We start from the raw sequence: 22970 nt of genomic DNA on the forward strand, positions 1-22970 counted from the left end.
TGGCAATGCAGGAAATCCAGCAGGTGAGCTGGGGTATAGCCTCTGCTAAGCCACAGTCCCTCTGGGGCACATGGAATTTCCCTGCCCAGACACAGGAGAGAAGAGGGTTCCACAGATAGCACTTGGTTTCTTAGCTCCTGGGTCATAGGTTTTATTTGGTGGTCTTGGGATCAAGACTATATTCCTTGCCAGCCTGTGCTCCCCCGCCAATGCTGTTTCTCTGCTTCTCACCACAGTTCACTTCCAGTCCCATGAACATGTCTAGAGAGAGGAGCTCACTGCACTGAGGATGCACAGCCTGGGTGACATGGTAAGAGGAGGCGGTGTACGATTCCTCTTTCCTGGGAAATGGAGAAGCAAAGGAACTTCTCCCTTCACATTTCACCTGTAGCATCTCTTGGCCACAAGCTACATAGAAGTAGAGCAGGAAAAACAGAGAGCAGCAGCCAGCTTCCTTCCCAGGACTACACAGAGACCAGGGAAACCCGGGAAAATCAGCCTAAGTTTGTGTTCCCAGCAGCTGTGGTGCACGGCATGCTTACAGTACAATGGCCAGGCTGCTGGAGGGAGCTCACAGTTTGTTGGAGGGCTGGGGCTGGAAGGATGAAGGCTACCAGAATGCATGCCACAATAGTCAGCTTCAGTGGCTTCCTGGGGTAGGGAGGCAGTGGTGGTGGGGAGCCATGCGGGGTGGCAGAGGCAGCAAGCTGAAGGTGAGGCTCAAAACAGGGGAAAAGGCAGCAACTTTGTTGATGTAAAGAGGACTTTGTTGAAAGTCTCAGCAGTAGAAACACTGCTAGTGACTGAGATTGTGATATAGTGGATGGGGTGACACGGGTCTGGCATGGGTCAGAAGAGGCCTTTTGCTTGAATTTGCCTTATCCAAAGTATCTGCTGGATGTGCAGCTCCCCTGTCCCACTCAGCTGCTGCAGACAGCTGGGAGCTGTAGTGGTGCTGTAGTACACCTCTGGAAGAATCTTGGTATGTGTCAGCTGAGCATGGAGAGGGATCAGAAGACCATGCTTTTGGCTGCTGACTCACTGCAGGGCTTCCAGCCACACACCAAGATTACCAAGTTTCCTGCGTGGTTCTGCTCCCATGCTGGAAGTCATGCTGGAGCAAAGCTTTTTAGCTGGGGCCTGTCTTGTCTTTCTCTTCATAGCTGAGAAAGACAGGAACTCTTCAATAGCTGAAAAAATCCTCCCCCTGAAGTGTTTGGCTTAATTGCTTCATTTCTCTGTGTCCCATTCATTGATGTGCCCAGGGGATGCTCCTTGTGTCAGAGGTTAGGCAGAAGAAAGATAAAACACAGGGATTGGCATAGATAACTGCAAGCTTGTTGTACTGGGATACCTAAATTGAATCCTTTTGTGTCCTCCAGTGAGTTGTGTTTCTTGACTCTCTTCCAGGTCCAAGTGGCTCAGACCTGTCCTCTTCCAGTGCTGTTGGGCCTTGTCTAACAGTGAATACATCCAGAGATACAGCAGACTTTTTCCTTTTTTTTTAATTTTTTTACTTTTCTTTGCTGCACCCAGCTGTCCCTGTGCTTTCAGACAGGGCTGATGCAGAAGTTCCCTTTCCTCAGCACTGAGGCAGATCGTGACTGCAGCATCCAGACCAGTCTGATCCTGGCAGAAGGGAGAGGATGGGAACAGTCACACTCTGCACAGACCCACAGTGCCTGACAGGCTGTGTGCCTGTACTTCAGTGTTCCTGGAGACTCCTTGCCTAGCACTGTGAATAGTCACAAACTGGGTATCTCCCAACAACCTCTTCTGCCATGAATATCTGATTACCTACCTCTTTCTCTTTCAATATTCTCTGTTTTGGTCCTGTGTGTCTGCTGCTCTGGGAGCCGAGGGGAAAAAAGTTGGGCTTGGGCAGTAAAAAACAAAACTGAAATGTCCCTTTTGTTGAGTGCAGGAGCACTTGAACAGAAGCTGAGACAAGGTCAAGAAGATCTTTCTTGTAAAGGGGATTCACTGCCCTTGCACCAGTGTGCTGGCACACTGCTCCACAGTCCTTATCCAGAGCTTAAGTCAGGGAATCATTGGTGAAACCCTCTCACTCATCCTGGCTGAAATCTCTACAAGTCGAGGCTGGACAACATGCTGCTTTACCCTGAGGGTGGGCAGAGGGCTTGGAATGTAAAGGACCATACTACTTGTTCTGTTTTTCCTACCTTTTAAAATAAATCTCCTATTTTTGGCCTGTGTGGAGAAGCTCAGTGGTTTTTTTGTTGTTGTTACCTGCAGTCAGTTCAGCCACAAATGACAAATGAAAGAAAGCAGCTAACAGCTCTGGGGGTAGACATGGGATTGTGTGATGGTGGAGAAGCTGAAGGCACGTGGGGCACTAACCCAGGCATACAACTGCTACCTGTAACAGCCACTCTTCTTGTACTTACTTATGCCTGAAGTACTTCTGGAGTGCTCCTTAATCCACCTGTAACAGCTCTCCTCCCAGCCAGCCTCGTTTCCCAGGCTCTGCTCTGAAGGACAGCCAGGCTGCCCGCCCCACCTGCCCCTTCCCTGGGAGCGTGGCTGTGTCCAGGCTGGTGCTGTTATCACTGTGATACAGGGTGTGGGTTGCAGTGTCTCAACACTGCCTTTAGTCACGGGGCTGTTTCTCCTCCCTCCCTCTGCTCTGGTGCTGAGCTGTGCTGGATCGCAAGGCAGCGCTGCTGGCTGCAAGACAGGGAAGCAGTGGCTGTTCCTGGCTCTCCCCAGCACTGCCTTGCAGCTTTAACACATCTTTTCTCTTCCTCATGTCGGGTTTTGGCAGCTGCTTTGAAGCTGTTCAGGAGAGAGCTAGTCCAGGCAGTTGAAGGCTGCTGTTGGCAGATTTTTCCTGACTGAGCCCAGGGGCATTTTGCTGGGCAGCCTTGGCTTCTTTTCCAATGTTCTCCTTAGTTTCCTCCACCGCTGGGCTGGTGGGAAGCCTGCCTTCTGGGCAGCACATAGAACCACTTGTGGTCAAAACTTTTCTAGGAACTCGTGCACAGACCTGAGACGTGTGTGAGAAATGCATGTCAGTAATGAAGTCCCTCAGTAACTCTTTCCTAGTTCCTGTGCCAAGAATATGGTGCACGCCCAGGGCTATGATCCAGCTGCAGAGCAGCTCCTGTAGCTTGGCAGGGATCATGCTGAACCAAGGAGGGTGGTGAAGAACTCTTCCCCAGCAGTGCCTCCAGTTCTTCCTGGGTGCTGCTGCAGGCACAGGTCACAAGTGACACAGGAATGACTGGTGGGTCAGGATGATTCCCTGGTAGATCTTCATGGCGCATCCTGCAAGCTTCCCCAGAGCAGCGCAGATCAATCACAGATTTCTGCTGCCTCTGTTCCAATGGGTGCAAGTTGAATCACAGAGTGTGCAGCCAGAAGCCTGGCACAGACCCAAGCAACACACCTGTGTTGGCAGGTCAAGTCTCTCCCACATCTGTTACTTCTGCATTTTCTGTGACAAGGCAGGAGGGAACCAAGGGAAAAGAGGGTGAGAAGCTGCTCATCAGAGGAGGTTATGCAACACAGGAGACATTGGCACAATTTCTGCAGGGCTCTGGTTTGCAGAGTCATTAGCAAACAGCCAGTGCCCTGCCTACACACAAAGTCTAGCCAAGCTTCTGGAGAGCAGTGTGGCTGGTGCTGGGCTGTCATGGGCACAAATGTGTGCCAGCAGTTGGGAAAAACTGGAGGAAGAGCTGGGAATACAATAGGCTGCTGAAGAATAAAATGCAGATTTGATATCTCTACTGTGGTCTTTGCCTGTGTGTCCCCAGATCATGGCCAAAGTCAGCACTGTGTGAAAGCTAAGAATTAATTTCATCTTCTGTCTGAGGGTGACCTGTCCTATGAAGACAAGCTGTGAGAGTCAGGATTGTTCAGCCTGGAAAAGAGGAGGATCTGTAGAGACTTCATAGCATCTTTCAATATCTAAAGGGGTTACAAGATAGTTGAAGAAAGACATTTTGCAAGAGGCTGTAGTGATAGGACAAGGGACAATGTCTTCAAACTGACAGAAGGTGGGTTTAGATCAGATATCAGGAAGAAATCATTTGCTGTGAGGGTGGCTGAGGCACTGAAACAGGTTTCCCAGAGAGGCTGTAGATAACCCTATCTCTGAAAGTGTTCAAAGCCAGACTAGATGGGCAACCTGATCTAGTGGAATGTGTCCCAATCCATGGCAGGGAGTTGGAACAAGATGATTTTTATGGTCCCTTCCAATCCAAGCCTTTCTGTGATTCTATGATCCAATTATTCATTGAAGAGCAGCAGGTACAGGAGCAGCCTTACCTCATTTCCTACAGCAGCATCTTACCTCATGGCACTTGGAAAGCTATGTCTCAGAAAAAAGCAAAGAATAAATCAGGTGGGAAGACCTTTTGTGATAAATCATGCTATAGTTCAGCTAGTGTGTGATGAAATGAATTTATACATGTAGAGGATTTATGCATTTGCTCTCCCACAGAGAGAGCAAATACCAGGCTTTACTGGGCTGAGTCAGCAGGGCAGCACTCAGAAGAGGGTCAGGCAGCCTGTGGATCCCTTGAGCACAGCATTTCATTCCCCATGGAACTTAAGCTGAGCTCTAAGAGGAAGGATAGGAACAAAAACACAGGTGTCGGGAGCTGGAAAGAGCCAGCACACAGGAAGATGAGAAGAGCAGCAAGAAAGATTTGCAATCCAAAGGAGTGAGAACTGGAAGTGCTTCTCTGGGCCTGAAGGCTTGGGATTAATTTTATTTCATAACCTGGGCCTTAATAGTCATCCCCCTGCACTCCTTCTCTATAACTAGTGTTTCATACCATCCTTTAGAGAGCTTCCCTAACCTGCTTTCTTGTTTTTGCAGAAGGATTTTGTGCCCCTTTGTTACGTCCCTCTATCCTCTGCATTTGAATGATCTTGACTGTAGACCTTTTAGTCAATCACCTTGAACTGAGATCTGCTCCAGGTTAGTTGTGTCCTGTCCAAACTAAAACTGTCTCACCTTTGGCCCTTGAGGTATCTGGCCAGCGACTCTCCACCAGGCTGGCTGAAACAGAATTTTCACTCCCCTTCAATTCTCAACTTTTCCTGTTCCCCCTTTTCACAGTTCTGTTTTTTATCCTCCTCTCCTCAGTCTGGCCATCATCTCTGATGGATGTTTGAGTTTTAGGAATGTTTGTAACCCAAGCACTGGTATGGCACTTACGCTCTTTTCACAAAGGCAGCCTTCGTGTTGTTTGCTTGCTTCCTGGGCAACTTTATAGAGTATGTTGACATGTTTCCTTCCCCAAATGTGTCTTAAAGACTGCTTTGGCCTTCAGCCCAGACAAAGGCTACTCCACACTACCCTTAGCCTCACTCCAGCCTGTGTCAAGTCACCATGGAGTGTTGTGACAGCATCTCTTGAGATACAGTCATTTCCTGTCTTGTAGCTGACTTTGTCGTCCATACCGAGTTCTCGCATGGTGTGACTTTGCTGTGTTTAGAACTGGCTTTCTGACAAGGGCTTTGTGTATCAGCTTTCTCCACCTGGTGCACCACAAGAGCACAGAAACCACTGTGAGATTTAGGGGACAAACCTGCACCAGATTCTGGCTGTGAAGGTGGCCAGTGGGGTGTGGTTGGAGCAGATGGAGGAGCAGTGTAGGTATAAAACCAGACTTTCTCCACCACATGTTTTCAGCAATCTTTAATCAGGATTAAGCTCTGCTTAATCTTATTCTGACCAAAGCATCATTTTGCCTAGTGGTCCTTGCTGGGTTGTTCTTCCATGAGAAAATCTGGTTGCCTTTGATCCATTCTGCATTGTTTTGCATCCCAGAAATCCTAGTTAATTAATTCCTTAGACGTACAGAGTCACAGAGTGGAAAGGACCACATTTGGTCCAACCTTCCTGTTCAAGCAGTGACATCCAAGAGCACTTTGCAGAGGATTGAGTCCAGATGGTTCTTGAATGTCTCTGGTGAGACTCCTCAATGCATAGTGAAAGAGAAATTTTCTTCAACCTGCTATGTCATTACTTAATAAATATTCTTGTTTTTCCTATACTGTAAAACAAAACAAGTAATCATTTGCTTTTCCCCTTTTCCACTTCTTAGTTCTACTGTCCCTTCTCTGAGAAGGAAGGGAGAAAACCTGTAGCTGATCCTCAGGCCACTTTCCCAGTTGGGGATAACTGGTCTGAACACCTTTGCACAGTAAGAGCTTCTCCTTGTAAATTACACCTACCCACACTTTAATTTGTCATTTTATCTCCCAGCTTTCATTCTGAGATCTTGCTCATTTTCACTACACTGCATTCTTCAGCCTCACCATCAAAGTTTTCCCCCTCACTGCTCACACACAGACCATTTATGAATACGTCAAAAATCACAAGCCGTAGCACAGATCCTGGTGGAACACACTAGTGTGTTCCATTTTAAACACTGACCATTTTCCATTCATTATCTTCTGCCTTGCTCTTAACCATGGGAATAAGCATGGTTTGGAGGAGAGCAGTTAAGGACATTTGGTGAGGGATCTTTCTGAAAATATTTTGGGCACCCAGTAACATCCATCTGTACAGCCATATTAATTAAACTGGATTTCTCACTCCTTTAAAGAGCGAGACAGGACTTTCTTCTGCTAGAGTGGGATTCCTTCTTCCCGTTTAATCTCATTTCTCTATGTGCCCGTGGATGCTATTCCATGACACTCTGTTGGAATTTCTCCAGAGCTCTTGGATAAATGTCATTTGTATAATTTACTGTTTGTGTTATCAATTTGTTTTTAAACCTACCCTGCTAACTGCTTTCACTTGAAGCATCTGTCCCTACACTAGGACACTGTAGGATGGAAATTTCCCTTCATTCCTTGTTGGTATGGATTACTCATTTTGCTTTTGGCTGGGACTCTACCTTCTCTGAATGGTCTTTCACACCTCTGTTATGCTATTTATGGCAAGCTTCCAGGGTGAAATTTTTTTTTTTCATTTGTAATGGTTTGGTGGTTTGGGATTTGGTGGTTTTATTTAGTTTTTCAGCTTATCACTCTAACAGACTGTTATGGTTTTCCATTTCATTTGTTGTGGTTATTCTTCTTCAGAGAATTGCTGAAGGTGTTGAAATATCCTCAAAAGCGTGAGTTGTCTCTTCCTACATGTCTCATTTTCTCTTTTACATGCTGATTTAATTTTCCAGAATTTGGAGTTTCCAGGAAACCCATTACAAAATCCTATCAGCCACACTTTTGCCAACCTTAAACACCACTTCAGATTTCAGTAGCTTCATCCTGAACTCTTTTAAAGCCAGTTTGGATGAGGCTAGAACATGGAGGACATTTCACAAGGGCATGTAGTGATAGGACTAAGGAAAATGGGCTTTAGAGGAAAGAGCATACATTTAGATTGGGTATTAGGAAGATATTATTTACTGTGAGGGTGGTGAGGCACTGGCACAAGTGACCCAGAGAAGCTGTGGGTGCTCCATCCTTGGCAGTGTTGAAGGCCACTTGGATGGGCTCTGAGCAACCTGAGATAGTGAAAGGTATCCCTGCCCATGGCAGGGGATTGGAAATTAGTTATCTTAGTGCCCCTTCCAACCCAAACCATTCTGTGATTTTACAAAGCACGCAGAGAAGGTGCAGAATTAATGTCCCATGCAGGACCATGGACCTGAGTCCAGCAGCAAAGTTTTGGTAGGTCCTCAGCCCGTCCTGTGCTACATTCACACTAGCATGAGGCTTTGGGCATTTTTTGCTTTCATCACATGTTGGGAATGCTGCATTTTTCCAGCAGAATCTCTGGAGGAAACACAGAGCATCTGAGGCTTACAGCTGCTCTGGACAGAGCAGGGCAGGCTAAATATTTTCAGCTTGTGTTTTGGTCTGTGCATTGAGTTTGCTGACTGTGTCTGGCCTCAGCTCTTTGTATCAGAGATCCTGGCAGCTGACAGCCAGGGGAACCCCCTGCGTACCACAGGTTTTGTTCCCAAAGCTGTGCTTGGCTTCCAGTCAAGCAAAAACATTTGACAAATTAGGATGTTGGAAAATTAGTAAGAAACACCACATTGTCAGGAGACCTGCAAGAGTTTCAAAGTGTTTCTCCTGCTGCTCTTGTGCTTTGGAGGTGTCTGCCAGCAACTGAGCCCTGCTGTGGCTGGTCTGGCAGGCGTCAGCTCAGCTGCTCAGTCCCTGCCAGAGGCATAGTCTCACCAAAAAACTGGCTGGAATGACAGCAACAGCACAGCTGAGGGCCTGCCGAGCTGAGAGTGCACCAGCCTCACCACGCTGCGTGCACAGTGCTGGGAGGAGAGCAGGGGACAGTGACAGGTACCCCAGGAGCTCTGCACAGCCCAGGGACAATGATGTGGCTTCCCTGGAGGCACTGAGACCACGACTTCAGGCAGATCCCAGCTGGAATAGGCAGTTATCACCTCATCTTAAGGCTGTAAGAGATAGCTTGTGTCTCTGCATGCTTATGAGTTTGTTGTTATCCTGGATGAGGATTGAGGGGGAATGGAGTCCAATCCTGACGAGCTACGTAATGGAAAATATTTGCCAGTGCAAGACCCAGAAATGCTTCTGTAGAAACCAGCCTGGATTGTCACTGCTGATCCACAGCTCAGGATTCCTAACACAAGCTATTTCCTCGGAGCTGGCTTGGGGTGCCCGCTGTGCTCTTTAATGTCAGAGCTGGGGCAGGGGTTGCTGGCTGTCATGGGTGCTGCTCCAGTTCCAAGCCAGCTCTGCACCACACTGCTCACATCAGCCTCTGTGTCTTCACATCCGCAGCAAGGTTAATTTACAAACTGTCCTCAAACAAGGGAGAGTCGGAGTTTCGGAGGGGACTTTGTATTCAAGATAGAGCTGGAAAAACATAACCCTGTGCTGTAGCCAGCAACATTCAGCAACATTTGCCTTTAGCTTTCACCTGCAGTTCTCTTCTGATTTCATCCAATTTTGGATGTGTCTGTTCTAGTTCTCAGTATCTAAATGCAGGACCCCTATCCCTAGTTCCACTTCTCCTTAACTAAATTTTTCATTCCTCTCTAGCCTGTCTTAGCAATAGAAGAAACGGAGATTCTCTGGAAACATCTGATTTCTTTGAGGAAGCATCTAAGGGCATGGGGAGAGGCATGTTTGTGCTGAGGGCTCCAATAAGAGGTGCCATTTTTCCTCAAGATCAGTGCAATCAGCTTGTCCAGTGCATGCATGCTCTAACTCTCTGTAACTCCTGTGCTCTGCTGCAGGCACAGGCCATTCCTCTAGTTCTGGGGAGAGGGAAACCTGACTGCTTTTCAGCCAGATGGCTAATGGCTGGGGCAGGGGACAGCACTGCTAACACTGCATCAAAGGCTTAATGAATTCCAAAATCATGTGCTCCACGTGACAGCACTAATGCTTCCCTTCAGAGGCTCATTTGGGATTTGGTCAAAAACACATTTGCGTGACAAGTTCCCAGAGCTTGTTACTGCTCTTTTGATCCTGTTATCCCCTCCTGGTCCTGCTGCAGGAGGCAGGGGCTGGGTCTCCATAGGGCTGGGCACTCCATGGGCCCCATGGCTGTCTCTGGGCATTAGCCTTGCTGTGGGCACCAGAGCAAGGAGAGCAACACAAAGAATCACAGGGAGCATGGGACTCCAGACTCTGGGGTGGGAGTTCCTTGGATTTTTTGCTGGGGCTTGCCACGTCTGGTTTTTCTGCGACAGATTTTTGCTGTCTGTAGAAGGTAAAGTTTGAGAAAGAGGCTGCTTTGCAGTTTAATAATAAATGGCCCAGGTTTCCCTGCAACATGTACAGATGACTTTGCATTTGTTCAGGTTTTGTAATAAACAGCTGGTGTTTTCTGCCCGTGCTGGCCAAACTCTGTGTGATGTGAAGCTTTTCTACTTCCTCTTCTCACATATGTATTAAATATATGCATATATTTTAAATTATTACATTTTTCTCTGGTCTTTCAACAGTTTTGGTGACAAACATCTTTGTTCAATGTTACCTTCCTGTTGGTTCACTTCACGCTGGCTTAGTACACTCTGTGCAGGGTCAATTTGTACTTGAATGAGTCCTTCCCTGCCTCTCTCAGCCCAAAACTGCCCAGTTGCTCTTCTTTTGCCTCATTTATGTAAACTCTATCCCTTCCTGTAGGGACTGCTGCCAAAGGAGATGGTTGATCTAGCTGGGCTTGTGTAGGAGAGGAGAATCTACTGTTTGCAGAGCTTTTCTTTGGTAGCTGGTCTTTTGTCTTTAATTTGTAGCATGAGCTTTGACTTGGCAGAGTCCTGTCTATGTCATCCTCATAGGAGGTGAAACGTGGAGCTTTTTGGATGGAAGAATGTCAGTCCAGATCAAGCGCAAAGGATCTTCATTGCTCTTGAGTCCTTTAGCAGCAGGAGTGGATATAGTGCTGAGAAGTGCTTCTGCAGGAAGAGGCAGATAAATCGGGGCAGTAAGTCACAGCCCTGTGATTGCCCAACTTAATGACACTTAATTTGTTATTGCTATGTGTTTTGCTGACTCTTTTTCCCCTTTTAAGAAAATAGGATCTTATGTGTCAGACAAATAATATGCTGCAAGACTACGCGGGATGAGGAAATTATCTGCATCTGATGGAACCAAAACTGTACTCTCTGCATTCCTGTTGTAATTATACCTGTTAGAGAAGAGTCTCTGTGTAACATGAAGGTCTAATTAAACTGCAGCTAGGAAAGAACTTGTCTGTTCATGGTGTATCAAGTTCAAAAGAGACCACAGAACCACTTGGCCAGAAGTCTGTGGTGGCCCAGGGGAAGGCTTTCATGTAGTCCTCACATCATGCAAGGCCTCCAGCCAGGTGGACTCTGGGGATGTGTTGGCTTTGCTGCCAACACTTGGTTCATCCCACCTCATTTTCTGTCTTCCCAGACTGTCCACTTGAGACTTTGGTGGTGCGTCAACCTCTGCAAAGCACCTGGCTCTGCCCCCCACTTGGGGTCAGTCTCCCTTCCTGGTGGCTCTGGTCTGTCCTGGCATCACTTGAGCAGCAGTAGGAATTGGTTCCTCTTTCCTGCACTGTTCAGAACACCTGCCCTCCTCCTGCTCCCTGGGCAGCCGGGAGAGGCTGCCTGCTGGCACCTCTCTCTGCTGGGAGCACCTGCACGGTCTTGTGGTCTGGTTGGTTTCGGCTTTTCCACTTTCCTGGCAGGCCAGGGCAGATGGACACTGGTGTCATACAGAACTAGGGGTTTTCTCATGCTGCCCCCAAGGTCTTGCACTCCTGCCTGAGGCAGCAGCAATGGTTGCACTCCATGCTATGGATTAGTACATGCGTAGTATGTGTAGGTATTATGTTGCAGCACACTCTGAGCCCAACCCGCAGCACATCCACAGGAGTTCATAGAATCTCAGGATAGATTAAATTGAAAAGGACATAATCAAGGTCATCTCTGCCATGGGCAGGGATGTCTTCCAAGCTAGACCAGGTTGCCCAAAGCCCCAACCAGCCTGACCTTGAGTAGTGCCAGGGGTGGGGCAGCCACAGCTTCTCTGGGCAACCTGTGCCAGCACCGTCATTGTTAGAAACTTCTTCCTCATATCCAATCTAAATTGGCCTTTTTTCAGTTTTACACCATTTCCCCCTGTCCTGTCACAACGGGCCCTGCTAAAAGGTTTGCCCCTTTCAGATCCAGCAGTCCCTCTAGCAGTGATGAATGATCCCAGGAGAGCCTGGTGCCTTCTGTTAGCTTCTGAACCAAGGGTGGCCTGGTCTGGAGCGCGTCAGCAGCAAAACTCATGCTAAAAAAAGCCATGAGAGGTTATGAAGGGTTTCAGGCAAAAAAATACCAGGAGAATGTTGTGCAGAAAGCTGCATGGGGTCAGGTCCCCAGCTGATAGATGAACATCTTGGGAACACTCCGGCTGCATTTTGCTGCCTGCATCACCTTCCTCAGGCATCACATGTGTCAAGAGCGAATGTGAGCAAAGAGGAGGTTCAGGAACAACTGGGTCAGAGACCTGCAAAGGCCACTTTGCTTGGTAGCACTGCTTTGATGAGCTGTTGAGGCTCTAGAAAGATTTGTTAGGGAATCCTCTATTTCTGCAGGAGGAAAAATTTATAGCTGGTCTGTAACACCACAGTGGGCTATGAGTAGATATCCCCAGACTGAGTTTCTTTCCCCTGAGACACCCCAAAGGCCTCATGCTGCAGGAATGTCTCCTGCATCTCAGGGGCAGGGCTGCTGGATAACACCCCTTAGCCTGGTGCTGTTGCCAGCCAAAGGCATGGATTAAGGTAGTGGAGGAACCTGGAGCATGTGATGCCAAGGTCCTGCCAAAAAACCCAGGGAACAGAATGACTTTGCCAGTCACTTTTGCCAGTGACTTCGCCACCTTCATCATGTTCCCCTCTTGCTCCAGAGCTCAATGCAGAGCTTAAGCCCAGGAAAACCAGGAGAGCAGCATGCAGGGAGAGGCAGAACCAGATTGGAAAACCAGCAGTTAACTAAGACATGCTGTGGTGAATTGAGACATCCTTGCCTCCTTTTCACAGTGTCCTCCCAGGAGTCATCAGCACCATCCCCTTGCCCAGCTGTGAGCAGCAGTGACAATAAGGCTCACACATGTCCCTGCTGCCCCTCACCTGCCTCCTGCTCCAGCTGCTATCCAAATTCTGGGCTGCCCCTCTGCCTCCTTTGAGGTAGGAACCCTTCAGCAGCTGTTCCAGGGCCTCCCCAGGACCTGGCAGCAGCACATTTCCATAGGCTTTCCCCATGCTCTTCACTCACTCAGACTGTGCTGCCGATCACGTCCACCCCAACACCCCGCTGGCAGAGCTATCTGTGGGTTTTATCGCCCAACAATGCGTGCAATGTTATTGTGCTAAAAAGAAAACAAAGCCTAATCCATTTTAAATTAAAACAGTGCCCCAGTGTCATGCATCTGATGCAGACATGGTCTGGCAGCGCAGTCCTGCTGGCTCCCCGAAGGCTTCACCCGAGAGGTGCTGGGCTGTTCACTCGGTTCCCAGCAGACATCACTCAGAGCCTTCAGGCTGGGGGGGTTGGTTTTCCCAGGCCCCTCTGGTCTCAAGGTCCTGGGCTGGCCTGTCCCCTAAAATGCTCTGTCACTTGTAGGTGGAACACTGCCATGTGCCAGAAGTTAGCAGCAGACAGAAACCAGGGGAGACAGAACTGGGATCTTCCTATGGAAGGAAAGGTTTATAGGACAAGAGGAAATGGCTTCAACTTGCACTGGGGAAGTTATAAACCGGATATTGCAAAAAATGTCTTACTTGAAAGGGTGATCAAGCATTAGATGAGACTGCTCAGGTTAGTGGTGGAATTTCTGTCCCCAAAAGTGGCAAAAGCCATGTAAATGTTGGCACCTGGGGACATGGTTTAGTGGTGGATCTGTCAGTGTTGGGTTGATGGCTGGACTCAATAGCCTTAGAGATCTTCTCCAGCTTAAATTATTTTATAATTCTACAGTGGTATAAGGCTACAATAGAGGCTTTGCCAGGTCTGGCTTAGGGTTTATGAAGTTTCAAATGGATTTAAGAGGGGATGAGGGTACTGGTCCTTTCAGTCCAAGAGACCATTTTTTGGCGGTACTGTTTCTGTTCTAAGTTAGTTTCTGTGATGGCGCCTCACATCTATGTTTGTCACACAGCAGCATTAGAGTCTGCTCAGGAGGCAAGACTGGCTCTGAGGGTGCTTCCCAGCCAGGACTGTTTCCCAGCCCTTCTCCGTGGTGATATTTTTTCCAGCTGATGTGTGCATGGATATTGGCCACAGATGTGCGCAGCAGACCCGTGGTGCCCAGGCGGGGTTGTGTGGTTGAAAACAAGGCTTTCTGGCTGTGATAAGCAGGCTCACCTCCACCTTTTCTTCATCCCCGCGTCTGGCAAGGTGATTAAAGTTTCATCCCATTGTAATGAAGAACATGCTGTGCCCCGCCGTGAAGAGCTGTTTGGCTTGTTTGATATACAGGCCTTTTATGTTTGCACTATTGTGCAGCAGTCACGGGTGTGAGCTTTGCTTCGTAGCCATCACGTGGCTGCAAGCCCTGCCAGTGGAAGCTCTGGCTGCACGTCCCTCCTGAGATCCCTGCCTGACTCTCCTCAGCTGCTTGTCACTGCGTGCAGCAGAGCCTGGTCCCTGCGTGCAGCTGTGGAAGATAAGGACTGAAAACTGCTGAGGAGACTTAAGAACTGTTCGATTTTTGTAAGCCAAGTGGCCATGAGTAAAACCCCTTCTGTTAGTGTGTTGCAACTCCCTGCATCTAACCAGCGCCCTTCTGTGAAAGGTGCAGCCCCTGCCCCGTGGCTGTGTGTGTGCAGCTGGCACTGAGGCACAGAGAGCTGCTGGCAGGCTGCAGCATCCCCGGGGGATGAGCTGTGCTCTGCTGGGCTGTACTGCCCCGGGGGCGTCTCTCTGGCATATGCTAGAGCCTCATGATTTCCATGTGTCTTTCTGGGTCTCCTCTCCTCTGTCACAACCCTGCAAGAGTCATTTGTGAATCCGACTTCCTTTTCCTCAGCCTATTTTGCCAGCTCATCTGTGACAAGGATGATTCTTAAGAACGGTGGTGAAAGAGTGCGTTGACGTGCCCTGACCCTGGGATATCCTGCTACGTGTTAAAGAGACATGTTTTCTGTCTGTGGGCTTCCACACAAGCAGTGTCAGAGATGCTCAGGGCATTTGAACTCCACAGCTGAGCTCCTGAGGATGTCTGACAGCAGAGCAGCTCTCTCCTGCTGCTAAACAACCTGCTGGGATGACTGTCAGGAGATCTGATGATACTGGCTCTGTGTGGGGGCAATCTCTAGTCTAGAGGTAAATACTGGGACCCTCTAGCAAAATCCCAGCTGTGCTCAAACTGAGGATTTACTGTGAAGCCTGAGTGACATGATTTTGACCTCTTCAAAATCATGGCACATGAAAGCCAGGCATGAGGACAAGGAACAGGGCAGGCTTAGGAAATGTGGGGTTTTCCCTTGGAAATCCACAGGTTAGAAAATAGTATTGAGTATGAAGCAGAGTGGTATGAATTCCTACCAGGATACTGTGCCAGAAGGAGCTAATCCTTTTCCAGATGAGGATGAATTGCAATGAATCACAGAATAGTTTTGATTGGAAGGGACCTCAAAGATCATCTTGTTCTAATCCTCCTGCCCTGGGCAAGAACACCTTCCAACCTGGATCTTGGGTTAGTATGTGGGAACAGGAAAGGGATTCCTCTTCCATAAGCAGTTTTGGTGAGGCTGTGGCTCATGTAAAGTCCTGTTCTGGTGTCCACATCACTGAAATAATTTTGATGGAAAATTGGAGAACTCATAGGAAAAATTATGGACACTCAGGATGGAAAAGGGTCCTCCAGATATTAATTAAAAGGGCTTTGTTTTATTAGCTTATCAAGGTGGCTGTTGAGGGGTACTTCAACTGAGATGTGGGGAAACACACAGGGACTGCTCAGAATCCTGGACTGGCTACACAACAGAATGAGAAGCAGCAGCATAGTGTTAATCAGACTAATGAAAAACAAATACAAATTGTGCAACTTCAACATCCATTGGAGGAGAGTTCTAAGAAAAATCCTAAATCCCCTGAAGGTTTATGAGCTCCGGCTATGCATTTCCCAGAAGTGAGCACTGGATCATGTGCAAGCTGCCAGGCTGGGTGCCAGGGTGATTGGGTAAGGTGATGCCTGGCAGAATGGTCTGGCGACTCTTTTTGCAGCTCTAAGTCTCTAACCAGCCACTGGGATCTTCCATCCCAGGTACCTTTTCTTTTATTTTATTTTAACTGCTTTAGGTCAATAAGACACTGTAACAATCATTGAAAGTAAATTTTTGAGCTGGTCTTCTGTGAATTCCCCTTTCTTTGTGTGTTTGTCTTGTAGTCTTATGGCCCCAGCAGAGGCTTTGCTACTCGATTCCCCTTTTTGGAGAAGCTCTTAAGGAAGAAAAAGTCATCATGCAGTACACCACACAGTGATCCACAATGCCAGTGACCTGAGTAGTCCTAACCAGCACCAACTATCTCCTAGGCAGCAAAAATGTGTATGGTTCCTAGGGTATAGAGTTTACAGTGCTGGGGAAATTTCACCAGAAAGCATTTCACAATTTTCTGTAAGCTACAGGCAAGATCCCCAACTCTGCTAATTTCTAGTTAATTGAGACACTGTTTCTCTTTCTCTAATGCCAGTTCTCAGCGGGGGAGTAGCTTGGTAGCTTCCTGTGACCGTAACACAACTCAGAGTTCGCTCCGAAGCCGCTTGCACCAGCAGGGCTTGGTCAATTCAAACATCCAGGGAACTCTCCCGAGCCGGTGGTCATTAACATTGTTTCTTATGTGTGTGGAAATTATTGTATACAGGCTGGTTACAGAAAACAACCTTATATCCACTGATAAGAGTTTCATTGCCGCAAGTGAAAGGTTACAAATGTTTACAATTATGATACTTAATTTCAAGGACAGAACTTTGTGCAATAAATTGCAGGGACTCGTTAATGAAGTCACCGGGACGGAGGAGCGCGAGGACTTGGCATGGAACGAGGAGCGGCACGGAATTTTTTAGTTCTCTCGGCACAAAAAACATTTTAAATTTGTGACCTGAATAATGTCTAAATATTTTAGAAGGTGACTCCAGTCCTTGGTGGTTGTATATCTATGGTGAATGATATTGAGGATGAACAAAGAATGTGAGCAACAATTAAAGTGGTTAGTAAAATTAACAAAGAATGTGGTGACTTTGGGGGTCAAGTTGCGCATGGAAAACCTGAGAATTGTTCCCAGCTGAGAACCTGCGGAGGAAACTCCAAAGCTCCATGAAAAGGTCTTTAGCAGTCTTTGATAGAGAGCAGCAGAGAGGAAGGAAAGCTGTGTGAGGATTGAAAATCCAGTGTCAGGTGTGACTCCTCAGCCAGACAAGCATCCACCCCCATGTTGTGAGACAGGGGAACAGAAAAAGAGGGCAAAATAAAAAGCAGGTGTAAGGACATGCCACTCCATCCAAAATAAAATCTAGAGGTGTTCTAAAATCTAAGGTGTTCAAAGGGCTTGCAAATGGCACACTGAGACCTGAAAGAAGCAATAGCTGGCCTACAGGTCTGGTGTCTAGCAAGAGGCAGTGTCACAGCAGAGACTAAAAACAGTACCTCAGTTTCAGTGGAGAAAAGGGATCTGGATGTCTTCAGAAGAAGAAAAGTTGTGGAATAAGCAGGAAGAAGGATTTTTTTAAAAAGGAATGCAAATTTGCTACAATTAATTTTTTAGCTTACTAATCTAGATTCTCTCTGGACAAAGGAAATGTTCTGGGTTCCTTTACCAGGATTTCAGTAAGTTTTAAAGTAATTTCACGTGTAAGTATTAATTACAGTCAAGATGACAAGGAATGCAAAGATACAATTTTAAAAGGGAAAAATAATGGGTTATCTTTTAAAAAAGTGGCCCTGCATGGTAAAGAAGTGGATTTTGGGACCCACACTCATAAATACTGTCATTAGGAACAGCAGGGGGAAGGAGGAAGGGGGAAGAACACCCCAATGAAATAAGCTGGAAAACACTGCTGTGCAGCTGAAAATCAGGTGGCTGCAAGAGAGGTGTGAAGACTGCCTGTCATGGAACCTTGTGCTATGAGCTGCTCATCAGAACTCCTGGTATAAACTGCCGGAGGAAAACAAAAAAAAGAAGAGCCTGTGAACGACCTAATTGTGTGCTTACTGTGAGTGGTTTCACATGTGGCAGGACAAGGGTTTTCCATGCAGCTTAAATGTGTAATTTAACATGTCTGCATTCAGAAAAGAAAACTTGGACCTTGAAGAGGTGCAGTGAGTTAACGAGATCCTGAGTGGAAGGGGCATTTAGTCTCTGACAAGCTAAACTCTTTAAGACTTCATTCTAAACTTTCAAAACACAGTTTGAGAAGGGATAGAGTTGCTGCCTATAAATATACCAGGAATAAGTGCTGCCGAAAGGGCAGCCTTCATATAGGAGCAAATAAATTCACTTTAAAGGAAAATTCAAAGAAGATTAATAATCTCTGAGGTTTTATAGTATGACCAAGAAAACACAGGGCAGGAGGATGACCACTGCTTTCCACACGTGGCTTCATCAGGTTGTGAGGGAGGCCACGAAGCTGCTTTTTAAAAAGAGGTATCAAACTCAATGCCCAGGGCAAGGATTGTCAGTCCTAATTTGGACACCGCTATACGTGAACTCTTGTTCTGTTTACTGCAATTAAACAGATTGATGTATTCACTGCTAAAGAGAGATTCGTGACACACCTTGGTCTTCTTGGAAGTGTTGCCAGTTTCAAATCTCCACATTTTGTCGTGCTGGAACAATGCTACAGCCAGTGCTTGCCAGCAGCTGCTTGGAAGATTGCTTTCCTACCTGGAACATACTGACATAAGGATCCAGAGGCTCCCATGTAGACTCTGCCCAAAGTCAGACTTACTCAGTTTAAAGAAGTTTTGGTATTTTGAGACTCAGATCTGGAAGCAAGCTTCTTAAAATAAAATTCTGCTTCCCATTATCCAAGTTATTTTTAACCAATAGGCAACAATGACTGTGTAAATATTATGCATTATAATTGTGCATAGAAACATTAAAATGTCTATTTTAAACCCACGCCTACTACAGCTGCTAGAATTCATAGTTTTAAAGCAGCTCCCATATCTCAGGCTGGCCCAAGTCCAGGAGCTCTCAGGCCAGTTTGTTCCCCTGGCTACCTGCTTCCTGCAGTTTAGCCACAGGGAAGAGCAGACCAGGATCTAGACTGAGTCCAGAGACCCACAGCACAGGTGCTGGGGTTACTCTGAAACTAGGGACTATTACCCTAGACATCCAAGGGAAAGCATCTACGTAATTAACACCATTGCCTCAAAATATCCCTTGTCATCCTACCCTCAGGCACTGGAAGTTGGTTATTTGCTGCAGACAAGCACTGTGTTGGTGTAGGGCTTGGGCAGCTGATGGCACCGGCACAACAAACGCACAGATTTGGAGGTGAAAGTAAAGATACCTGTGAGGACCTGTGAGGAGACACTCCTGCAGCTTTTGCAATTGCAAAGCAGACTAAGATCACCTCAAAGGAGTGACTGTTGTTTAGGCAATTCTACCCAAATCTCAGTAATGAAATACAAACTGCAGGCGCTGGTACCTGGGATTCACTTCAGTGAGTGGCATAGATCAGCCTGATTTTGTTTGGAAATCATCCAGGGAACTTAACTCTAAATTGTGAATGAGCACAACAGCAGCACTGATAAAATAGTGTCCACTGTTTTTGCATTAAAAGTAACAAACAAAAAGCCCTCAATAAGCTCAGGAATTCGCTAGGATATCCCGTGGGAAAGGATTACTGGTACAATTTTGAATCAGGCCCAGAGTGCCAAAATTCTTCTAGACATCCAGGCCTTTCCTTAACATGAGTTAATTTTCCTGGGAATGACATCCTTTTCCTGAGAATAAACCCTTTTATGAGCATTTAGAGGTCGTCCCTCCCTACAGCACTGGAGCTAAAACAAGACCAGCCAGTGTTTCCAGAAGTACACCCACTCTATCTGAGACTGGTGCATCTTGTGCTGCACAGGATTGGAGAAGCTCCCTGGTACGCCAGTGCTTTGTGCCTCGGGCTGCATCCGTGCTGAATTGAGCACAAGTTTGGTGCTGCATATTTCCAGATATCTCACAGCAAAGAAGGACACAGGGCTGGGTTGTTTGCAGGGGGGCTTAATCCCTGTGATCAGATCTCCCCTGACATAATTCTGGCAGGGAATCCCAGGGGACAGCTTTTGGTGAGGCTATAAGCACTGGTGTGAACCTTGTACAGCATGACAAACCCCTTGTGCCCTTCCCTGTGTGGCCTGCAAGGCTCACGGAATGTGGCTGTGATCTACAAACTCCAGCATCCCCAGGAGGCATCATCCAGACCAAGTGCCCTGATGATGGAGTCACCTTTCATTCTAAGTGTCCACAGCTGCCAAGTGTCATCTCTACAAAAGAGCTGACAAAGTGTAAGAGATCATAGGTGGAAAGGAGACACGTGCAGTTACAGTGGCTGTGATATGATATGCTCATCCTCAAAGAGGAATTGAGAGTGAGGACAATGAAACCTAAGAAAATCAGGACAACAAAGAGAGTGCAGGGTGTCCTCCCTGGAGAAGCAAGCAGAACTGATAAACTCAGGTGCGAGGTGGGAAACCTCAGGGTCTTGTCCTGAAAAAAGGGTAGACTGTCATTCCTTTGCTGTATAAAACTGGCTTCTTCGTCTCCCTTTAGGATAAAGACTGTTTAGATAAACCACAGGATATAAGCAAGAGAGAATTACAAGAAGAGAGTTCATGGTTTGTTTTCCTCCCACAGGCCTGCTTCCTTGAGCATGGACAAATTAATATCTTCTTATCCAATGGTTCAGTTTACGTGGTGCGGAAAGGAACAACATGGATCAGAATAACTTGAATAATTGATCCTACCTGCAGGACACCCCTGGAGGCAGAGTTCTCTGTCAAGGCCTTCCAGAAGAGAGGGACCAACTCTGGCACAGCCCATGGCAGAAGCCCATGGTGCCAGGTAGCCAATGGCCAGCAGCTTGTGTCCCCAGCTGCCAACTTTTTGGCATGTGTTTCTTCTGCTCCAGAAGGAGCAAAAGGAAAAAATCCAGCCCCAGACAGATCTTCTGTACCGCTTGATGGATCTCGAGCCTTCTTGCAGCAATGGCAAGCCTGTGGATATGGATGTATTCACACAGCTATGCTGAGCACATTCATAAAGGAAGGTGTTGGGTTGACCAGTGATTTGGGCTGGGAAAGAGCTGGGCAAACTGGTTTAGCAGAGGTGTGTAGCCTATGGAGCATGGCACAGAGCTGGGACTCTGGCTGTGCCGCAGAGCAAGGCACTATATCCCACTAACTTGTCCAGTACCTTTTTGCGTGTGCACAAATTACATGTTGACAGAAAGGATTTTCCCATTCCCTTCTTCACCACATGAAAAAAAACTATTTGCTCGTTGGGCTCAAACTTCCTGCGGGATGGTTTTCATTGGTTGCGCTGTACATCTGCTATCTCGAGAGAGTAAGTCCTTGTTCCCTGCTCTCTTGTGTGATACTAGCCAGGGTGCCATGGGCACAGAGTTCACTCCACCAGGCTGGGCAGCCATGCCTGCTTTGTTCCTTCTTTTCATGAAAATCACTCTCACCCCCAAACAGCCCTGGGGCCCCATACGTGCTGTTTCTGTTCACGACCCTTTTGTGACGGGAGAAACAAAACCATGGGCAATAAATGAGAGGAGGTTTCACCCAAGGTTTATTCAACAGCAGGATGGGGTGGACTTTTTGTTTTGGTTTGGGTTTTGTTTCTCTCTTGATAATCTCTGATGTTTACTTCACTTTTTTCTTGGCAGGTCATGACCAGACATTACCACCACTCTCTGGTCTTTTCTAATGTGTTTCATTAGCTGATTAAAGCTCACCCCCATGCCGTGCATCCTTGATTACACCAAATGTGCAGCACTTTGCATCTACCAGCATGGATAATCTGTTGTCCATGTGCCTGGTCACTTTTGGTGCAGGACCTTGTTCAAAGCTTTTTGGTATCCAGGCACACTGTATACGTACACTGAGCAGGACCCACATGCTTCCTGCCACCTCTGAGGAGCAGGAGAAAGACTTCTGCCCAGAGTGGAGTTGTGCCATCATCTAGCCTCCATAGAAATGTTTTTCTTAACTATCCATCAGCAGGCAGAGGAGACACCACCACTGAGGAGTCCCTCACTCACCACTGAGGAGAGGGGACACCTATGGAGGGTCTGCACCTCGATAGAGCAGGGTCCTTCACCCATTCCTGAGGAGAGTGGACTCTCACCACTGAGAGGCCCTTTGCTCAGGGGTCCCAACACCATTACTGAGGGCAGGGGACAGCCACTATCAAAGGGCTCTTCACTCAGCTCTGAGGAGAGAGGACATCCATGATGGAGGGGTCCCTGACTGACCACTGAGGAGAGGGGACAGTCACAGCCAAGGGATGCCAACTTCATGGCTGGGGAGAGCAGACAACCACTGCTGAGGAGAGTGGAAACCCATGGCTGACAGCTCCCAGACTCATCACTGAGGAGAGGGATATCGACTACTGAGAGCCCATTCACTCATCACTGAGGAGAGGGGACACCCAACGGCTGAGGGGTCTTTCACCAACTGCTGGGGAGAGGGACCCCCGACCCGTGAGGGATCCTTGAAGCGTCGGTGAGGAGAGGCAACACCCGTAGCTGAAGGGGCTGAGGAGCCGACTGAGCTCTCCCCCGCCCCGGCTGCCCCGCGTGTCCTGGCGGGGGACTGGGCTGGGCTGGGGGCACCCCCGGGGCAGTCCCGCGCCGGGCGGCTCACCTGCCTGGACCGTGCGGCGGCAGACTTTGGGCGCACTTGCCGGAGATGAACCGCGCCGCGCTGCGGGTCTCGCTCCTACTCCCGCTCCTGCTCCTGCCCGCCCTGGGCCGTGCCGATTCCGAACAGGAACACGGCGGCGAAGAAACCCAGCATTCCGCCGGGAAAGGTGAGCGGGGGGTCCCTCGGTGCGCGGGGCTCCACGAGGCGTGGGGCGCCCCGCTGCTCGTTTGGGGTCCCCGTGCACGAGGCGCCTCGGAGCTTAGTTTGGGATCGCCAGTGCCTCAGCAGCCTGATGCGTGCAGCACCCCAATGCTGAGTTTGGGGTCTCTGATACATGGGGTGTCGTGATGTACAGGGTTCCCTCCCTTGCTGGGCTGGGGGTCTTTGACGAGTGGACCGCCCCAGTGCAAGTCGTGCTGGATTTGGGATGTCTGGTGCTTTGTGGAGAGGTATCCCCAATGGCAGAGAGTTCTCCCCTTGCTTGGTTTGGGGGTGGAGGGGCTGCTGTACCTCCTGCTGCCTCCTTGTTAGGGCTCCAGGTGCGCCCCAGGATGAGGTGCCCCTGCGGAGATGCGCTCCCCCATCGTCGCCCAGCTGCGGGCGCTGCACCCCCCAGCACGTCCCTGCCTTTGTCCCTGCTCCCGCCGACTCC

The 22970-nt window shown here is 48.2% G+C and overlaps 1 protein-coding gene and 1 long non-coding RNA gene across 5 annotated transcripts in view; both read left to right on the forward strand.

Annotated features, from left to right (window-relative positions):
* LOC115948704 lies at window positions 1-2218 on the forward strand. Its single transcript, XR_004082494.1, has 3 exons — window positions 1-23; window positions 237-310; window positions 1411-2218. It is a non-coding gene; the product is annotated as an uncharacterized LOC115948704 (long non-coding RNA).
* Window positions 2219-22354: 20136 nt separating this feature from the next.
* CA9 (carbonic anhydrase 9) overlaps window positions 22355-22970 on the forward strand; it is a 15404-nt gene continuing 14788 nt past the window's right edge. For all 4 annotated transcript variants that reach the window (XM_031063070.1, XM_031063071.1, XM_031063072.1 and 1 more), the window contains exon 1: window positions 22355-22484. In XM_031063070.1, coding sequence (XP_030918930.1) covers window positions 22364-22484 — 121 coding nt within the window. In that variant the 5' untranslated portion in view covers window positions 22355-22363. The remainder of the gene's footprint in view (window positions 22485-22970) is intronic.

This window comes from Geospiza fortis, unplaced genomic scaffold (assembly GCF_000277835.1).
Source record: "Geospiza fortis unplaced genomic scaffold, GeoFor_1.0 scaffold174, whole genome shotgun sequence".
NCBI lineage: Eukaryota > Metazoa > Chordata > Aves > Passeriformes > Thraupidae > Geospiza > Geospiza fortis.